Genomic DNA, 7672 nt, shown 5'->3' with positions numbered 1-7672 from the left:
GGAACACACAGAGCATTTATTTTTGTGTTCCCTTCGCTCAGGGCTCGAAATACGTTTTGCGCAATACTGTACTCTTTGTGCATGGCATGATACGACGAAAGTACGTTGTATCCATTTTGTTTTCAATTGACGGCATATTTGCCCATTATGCAGCTTCCTTGCGCAATTGCACACTTAACTGTAAGGTCGCAAGCGTTTTTTTAAACGGGCGAAAATTGATGCATGAGTTTCATATGATCATGTCAGTGTCGCCTAATGATATGATGGGTACCCGGGCATTAATAGATTTGATGAGTATTTATCTATAGAACTCGTCACGGTATTTTGTGTTTTGGAAACAGTAGTTCTTTTACCTATCCTTGGTTGATATCTTTTATTGTTGAATTGACCTCGTCCAATCTTAAAGTGTACAATCTGTTAAGGAGTAAATAATGCTGTTTCTTAATGTACCTTTCTGACCCAAACGAAAGGTTGGATTAAAGTACGCACCCAGTTAGGCTTAGGTCACATTTCCAAACCGGGGCCCGGCCGGCAGCTTTCGGGAGCAAAACGAATCATATAGAAGACATCAAAATACACAAAATGTCAAAATAAGATTCATGGGCATAATATGTGCATATTTCTAGGTATACATTTTAATTTTTCGTTTCATTAAACATCCCGGCCGGGCCCCGGTTTGGAAATGTGGCATAAGCCTTAAAATACGTACCCCAAATTGGGGCATCTGTGGGAATGAAACCTAAAGTGGAAAACCTTAAATAATGTGCACAGCTGACGTGGAAACATACACTTAAATGAATGTTTACTTATGCTATTTATCCGTCCTGACGCTCTTCTATGATACTGTTGATTGGCACTATGCTTTTCGAGATGATTCAATAGATCAACTGTCATTTCACGACTGTTGGTAGTATACGGTATGTATTTCACTCATAGGCCTAGTCAGAAACTACATAGAAGAAGACTGGTAACAAATAAAGAAACAGATGCACATGCATTAAGCTCCAGACTGTGTTTCTGTCATAACCAGTATAGACAATACAGTATTGCCATGTATCTCAGGATCAGTGCTGCCAATTTTGCTTGTGGCAAACTGGAGGGATTTCTAATAAGCAGCATGAGTAAGGGAGAGGAGACTGCCATCTCGACTTTGTCCTACAGATACGTGGAGACACTGCTTGCGTCTTTCTTTTCAGTTTTAGAGGTAGGAGATGACTGAGATGCTGTTTCCTGCGGATTCTCAGAGGTAGAAGATGGCGCTTCTTGTGGAACAACGAGTAGTATACTCTGTAACGCCCGCGTAGCTGATGCTGTAGGAAAAAAAATTCAATAATTGATACGACTGTAGGCCACTCGTGAGCATCGTTGATAATTGAATATTGATAAAATATTAAAACGTCTGATAATTGCTAAGATTTCGTAAGAACTACACCAAACCGTGATCAACCGTGAATTAACCCCTCGACAGTATCATGTCGCCGAGCGGCAACATTAACAGCAAAGGGGTTCAAACACTCGCCCTCTGGGTACAGAGGCACGGTCACTAACCACTGGACTATGACCGCTACTTCTTAGTTCAAAGACTTGAGCGCTTGTTGGTGAGACTTACCTGTAAACTTGATCAGCCATCCCGGCTTGTTCCTCCAAACCGCCAGAAGGTACACGGGAACTCCGGTCAGGGTTAGCGCCAGACCTATCCCGACATCCACCGGGGCGGAGTAAAGAGACATGGCCACGACTACTACGCACACTAAGGAGAAGATGATGGGCAGCACCAGTGGCACCTGGGGAAAAAAGTTTCAGATTATACAAAACGTAATCATAAAGAGATAAAGATAAACAACGTTAACAGTGAGGTAAGTACGAGAATATCTGTAAGTGTATAACCCGTACAGTAACACACCAGCTTCTGTATTTGTATCTTTTATATGGCCTCCTTCGGTCAATATTGACCAAGGTAACTTATTCTAATTGATATTAGCCCTACAGCGTCGGCCGTGGCTAAACAGTTCTATACGAAAATGACAGTCCCTGCAACACAAGGCACATCTGTAGGCTGACGTAGGTCTGTTGCAGAGTTGTATCTATGTAGCCGGTATAACCGCTTCGCGGCACAGCAGCTGGTTATATTACACTGAACGACCTGTCACACCTAACATTTGCACATCTAACCGCAAGCCCGGTGAGGACGTCCCTTCTGTAATTGATGATACAGATAATGAATTCCACTCTATGACACGTATAGGCAAAGATGACTCACTAACATATGTAAGTTCCATACGGTACTAGACTACTAGTGTCACCTTCCATGGGCGGTGCATGTCCGGCCTCCTCCAGCGTAAGTACGGCACCGTGGCGGTGGCCAGGCCGATGAACAGCCACCGTACGGCGCTCAGGAAGTTGATCAGCCTGTACACGTCATTGGTGGTCAGCATCAGGAGAGCTATTGGACACTAACGCAAAATGAAACAATACTTGCGTTATCACACTGTACTTCACTTTGTGTATGTGTGTGTGTGTGTGTGTGTGTGTGTGCGTATGTGCGCGCGCGCGCGCGCGCGCGTGTGTGTGTGTGTGTGTGTGTGTGTGTGAGAGTGCTTATTTGTCTGTCTGTCCGTCTATGTGCCTGTGTTCGTGAGGAAGTTTATCGGCCTTAGTACATGGCATTAGTACTCAGCGTCAGGAGAGTCAGTGGACACTGCGCAAAACAAGAAAGTTTATACCTACATCCTGTGTGGGTGTTTGGTGTGGTCTGGGTGTCTCCTTGTATGTATGTGTGCTGTGACGGATCTTTACATCTTCTTGGAGATTATGTAAAATTCTCAAATCATTCCAACTCACCAGCAACGCCACTGCAGGCAGAGGTGTGAGCATGTTGACGTGAATCATGGCCAGCAGGTCTGGGAGATATCCGTCACGGGCACCGACAAACGTCACCCTGAAAATAACAAGGCAATCAGAGATGGCAGACTTCGCCCCTTTGAGAAAAGGCGCCCTCTGACAGAACATGTATGCATATACAGAAACCGTAGCACGTAAACCCACCTACAAATGATACTTTGAATGCGAAACATTGTTCTGCGTAGCTGTCTACCAAAGCTGTTACTTCCAAACTAAGCTAGCGATCGTGAAGTGTCACGAACTTCTAGTTAATGGACAAATAGGGAACATGTAGTACAGGTACATACCTTGATGCAGACAGCAAGAGTCCATTAGTTGAGCCGAAGCAGGAGACAGCCACTGCTACCGGTACCACCCAGGCCATCACACCGAGCACGCGCTGGGCGAAGGTCTGAAAAGAATTTAGAAAGCTTAATGCGACTTTCACATGGTGCTCTTCTTGATGGTAAAGTTGATTTTAACATGACTGTCTTTTAGCGTTCTTAACAATCAACGTTATCAACGAATAATACGCTTAAAAAATTAAAATATATTTGTTGTACATTTTTTGTCCCATTTGGCTATTTGTATGACTTTTGTTCACTGGTCACAACAGAACAATAATAAATGTTTGCACATTCAAGCAGGCCTGAGTGCCCTCCTAATTATGCTGTTTGGTCACAGCTAATTGGCATCTATGCTGCTGCCAATGTGGTGTAGGTTCTAAAATGTCATCTTCCATAAAACAGACGACGTCATTAGAAAGTGTACATGTTCTAACCACTGCCACGGCATCTGACGTCAGGACTTCCTGTGGTGTCAGGGTGGTGAAGTACGCGATGTTAGTTAGAAGGTAGATCACCATGACGACGGCGACGCCGATCAAGATAGCCAGAGGAAGGTTTCTGATGTGGAAAAAAAGTTACACCATTATCAAAATACTCACGCCTTGAAGTGTCACTCAATTGTCAAAGAGACTACCGTGGGCCGGATTTGGCGACCGCGAGAGGGTCGACAAATTTCAAAACCTTCGGAGAGTCTACCGTACTTTTCGCCTAGAAATCTACCCTATTGCATTGGACGGGATTGTTGACATTGGCAGATCTCAAATCAAGTCCCCTCTTAAGTGTCTATTGTAAGTTGATATTTAGAATGAATAATTGTTGATATGACGATATAAAGTTTTAAGAACCTTTTTGGATTCTGGACCTCTTCTGTCAATGTATTCAAGTAGAACCTGAAGAAATGATGGAAAACATTAAGCATTGTCGAGAAATAGTCAAGAAGGACGGTTTCTTATAGTATTCTTTTTAAGTAAGAAATTGAGATATCATACATTTACACAGAATAAGTGCATCCTTACCAGCCCGAAAAAGCAAAAAGGCCCGAGTAAATGGCAAGAGGAATTCCTTCTGGTGAGATTGTGTTCCCTTCAAACGTATTTTGGAAGTTTTCAGTGGCACCTAAATGGAAACATAATTTGTTGACATACATATGTTGACCGCGACCGGGTTCTAACGTATATACCAGTACGACATGTATAAGACAAGAAGGGGATACAAACTTTGGGACATGGCCACATTTGGGACCGCGTTGTTCAAAGTAGCACTGCACCATGCAGTAGAAAGTAGAACCAGCAAATATTACTTCGAAAACGGTCTTGTTTGTTTGTTTGTTTGTCTGTTTGTTTGTTTATAAACCTGTGTTTTTTACGAGAATCTTAAATCTGCATTTGAGGTCATGAGGGAAGAGGTAAGTGTTATGCAAAATATAAGAAAGATACAGATATTATTATTAAAAGTAGGGTAACGTAGAAGACTACCAAAAAGTTGATAGGTAATATGGTTGTGTATAACGAACTTGTTAATCAAGAAATTAGCAACACTATTGAACTAGTCTCGGATGTGTATTGTATCTTTACCGTTCGCCAGTTGGACGATTCCTGCGACTATGATGACCCCGAGTCCGAGCACCTTCCCCACAGCAAAGACGTCCTGTATCCAGGTGGACAACTTCACGCTGTAGCAGTTCATGAACGTCAGCACAACTGGGATAAGGGGAATGATCAATCTGTTAACCACGATGGGCGTCAACTTGACTATGCGACTTGTTTGTTGTTTAATCTATTGGTGTATAAATATATATATATGTATATGTGTGTGTGTGTGTGTGTGCGTGCGTTCGTACGTGCGTGTGTGTGTGTGCAAGTGTGCTAAACTGCAATTTGTATATGGTCTGCTAAAGGGCGCTTTTCGGCATTAAGAGGTAAAGTCTGCTCTCTCTGATTAAATTTAGTCATGGTGACTTAGCAAAAAGACATAAGGGTCAGCATTTCTAACTATATACACCGCTTTGTGTGGAAATATATGGCTCTTTTCATTAACAATGCTTCGTCCCTCGAGCTTGGGAAATTCTGATGCAATGCGCGCAAACGTTACGTTATTCGGAGCTTAATGAGTTTGTTCTGTTCTTATAGTGTCGTTTTTCCGATCGAAGTGATGTAACTTGTTTGACTACCATAACATTCTAACTAGCAACAATGTTACTACCTACATGAAAATGGAGGTCTTGTTTTTGGCGTGTCGGTCGGTTAGTGCGTTAACGAAGTGTTTCTAGATATTTGTGGTCATCATAACATAAAAGAAAACCTGAATATATATATATGGATTGTTATCATATTTAGTATGAGAATAGGGGTTCAAAAGTATTATAAAGACGATCAACATCTCTCTCACATCAACAGAACTGTAACATTTTTGATCTTGTCATTACCTATATCCATTGTACAGGCAGGTTCTCCTAATTGATTCAGCACCAACTTGTCTTGTTTAAATTTATTTTTCTGTTATCCATTTTGTACTTATGTATGTAATGTCGTTTACTATTCTTGTCTTATGCGTATGTTTCTTGAGTAGAAGGCTTAATATAAGCAATTTGTGCTTTCCGCCTCATACTCGCAAAATATATGTGAATAAATAAATAAAAATAAAGACGAAGGTCAAGGTCGATTTTGCCCACCACCCCCGCCCATCGCATGTGCGACCTAGAATTGCGGCAAAACGTCCGTCCTGGACGTGCTATGGCCTTGTTCTAGTCGGCACCGGTTGTGGCTGAGTTACACGTGGACAACGTTATAGATCGAGAAGCTGTAGATCGACGGGACCTGTATGGAATTTGGTTCATGGACGTGTTTCGTATTGACTCATTAGTTGATTGTTCTTGCACTCACAGAACTATAGATCAACTTTAAGGCCGGCCCCCACACCACCCCCGTTGTCTTTCTTGATGACATTTTGGCCCAGCTTGACACACAGCTGTAGTATTGGCTGAAGGGATATTTGACATGCCCACTTCATGGGTTAAACATATGGTACATTTACCAGGCGATGAGATAAAAACCACACACACTAAGCCAACACCCGGACATGAGTGTAAACAGTACACTGGGAATGAAGCGCATGGGAAAATATTCTAGATGTATAACCTTTTACTTAATGATTGGAATATGATCCATGATGTAAATTATTTTAAGACAACAAAGCACAGGAAAGGTATGTGTGTGCGTGTCTGCGTGTGTCTGCGTATCTGTGTCTGCGTATCTGTGTGTACGGTGTGTGTGTGTGTGTGTGTGTGTGTGTGTGTGTGTGTGTGTGTGTGTGTCTGTCTGTCTGTTTGTCAGAATGTGCTGTCTGCCTTGTACCCAGAAGTTATTACATATCTGAACATAAACTTACGGATCGCCGACGCAGCCAGTAGTTTGATGGCGGGCTCGGGCGTGTCGCAGTCCAAGAAGAAAGGCTGAAGGATGTACCTCCCGGCTGTCAGCGACAGGACCGCCATCACAGCTGGCCGGATCAACACAAACTGCGTCCACAGCCGCAGGAAAGCAGGGATGGGACCGAAGGCCTCGTACAGGTAGGCGTAGTCGCCTCCTGACTTTGTAATAGAGGTACCGAGCTCGACGAAACTCAGGGCGCCGAAAGCGGACAGGATACCGCACGCCGTCCACACGATCATCGCCACCCCGACGGAACCACCGGAGTTCAGCAGGACTCCCTTCGGGGAGACGAATATCCCAGACCCGATGATCGTACCGACAAGGATCGTTACCCCGTTGAAGAGGTTGATCCGTCTCTTCAGTTTGACGACATCTCCGCCCGTGGAAGGTTTGTCTTCGGGTGCGGGAGCGTCTTTCGCAGGGGTAACATTTTCCGACTTGCTTGCCATGGTTGACTGTAGAAAAGTTACTACTTTAAGACTGTCTCTCCCAGCGCTGTCGGCTGGGTTTTCTCCGCGCGTAACTGTGAGCTTCTATCCCGCTTGGCCAGCCCCGGTGATATTGTCCGCCTGAATTAAGGGCCAAGCCAAATTTCTTTGGGGTATTCTAGAGCTTGTGCCGAAGACCTGCCTATGTGGACACTGGCAACAATCTGGATTGCAGGGAGTTCTGTACACAAAAACTAACGTTAACAAATTTTACCTGCGGCGAACCAACATGCCTGTCAGGTACGTTGTGTTTGGAAACACAAAATAGACAGGCATGAGTGAACAGGCCCTCGTGCTGTCAAACATTAACTTTCGTATTCAAACGGGTCCTGGTAGGAGGAGGGCCGCAATAGGTCAGTATGTAGTTCTCAGATAAGAGTTTAGTTCAAGCGTGTTCGAGTTGATAAATGTTCCATACCTGGCTTCTTGGCAGGGTCTAGAAGTGCACCGTAGAAAAGGGAAATTATCCTTTTGTATAGAGATTGTGTCAGGCGCGATTCTACGCTTAAGTGATAACATGACCTTG

The 7672-nt window shown here is 43.7% G+C and overlaps 1 protein-coding gene across 1 annotated transcript; it reads right to left on the bottom strand.

Annotated features, from left to right (window-relative positions):
• Window positions 1–997: 997 nt before the first annotated feature.
• On the bottom strand, window positions 998–7672 carry LOC118412205 (cystine/glutamate transporter-like). The gene is made up of 10 exons (XM_035814925.1): window positions 6615–7672; window positions 4802–4927; window positions 4244–4343; window positions 4073–4117; window positions 3662–3785; window positions 3189–3292; window positions 2842–2938; window positions 2304–2453; window positions 1610–1784; window positions 998–1310 (listed from the first exon to the last, which is right to left on the bottom strand). The coding sequence occupies exons 1-10, from the start codon at window positions 7105–7107 to the stop codon at window positions 1156–1158; spliced, it is 1569 nt and encodes a 522-aa protein (XP_035670818.1). The 5' UTR covers window positions 7108–7672; the 3' UTR covers window positions 998–1155.

Source organism: Branchiostoma floridae, chromosome 3 (assembly GCF_000003815.2).
Source record: "Branchiostoma floridae strain S238N-H82 chromosome 3, Bfl_VNyyK, whole genome shotgun sequence".
In the NCBI taxonomy this organism is placed as follows: Eukaryota; Metazoa; Chordata; class Leptocardii; order Amphioxiformes; family Branchiostomatidae; genus Branchiostoma; species Branchiostoma floridae.
Note: the sequence above shows the minus strand (reverse complement) of the source record. Positions and strands in the feature narration are given on the sequence as shown.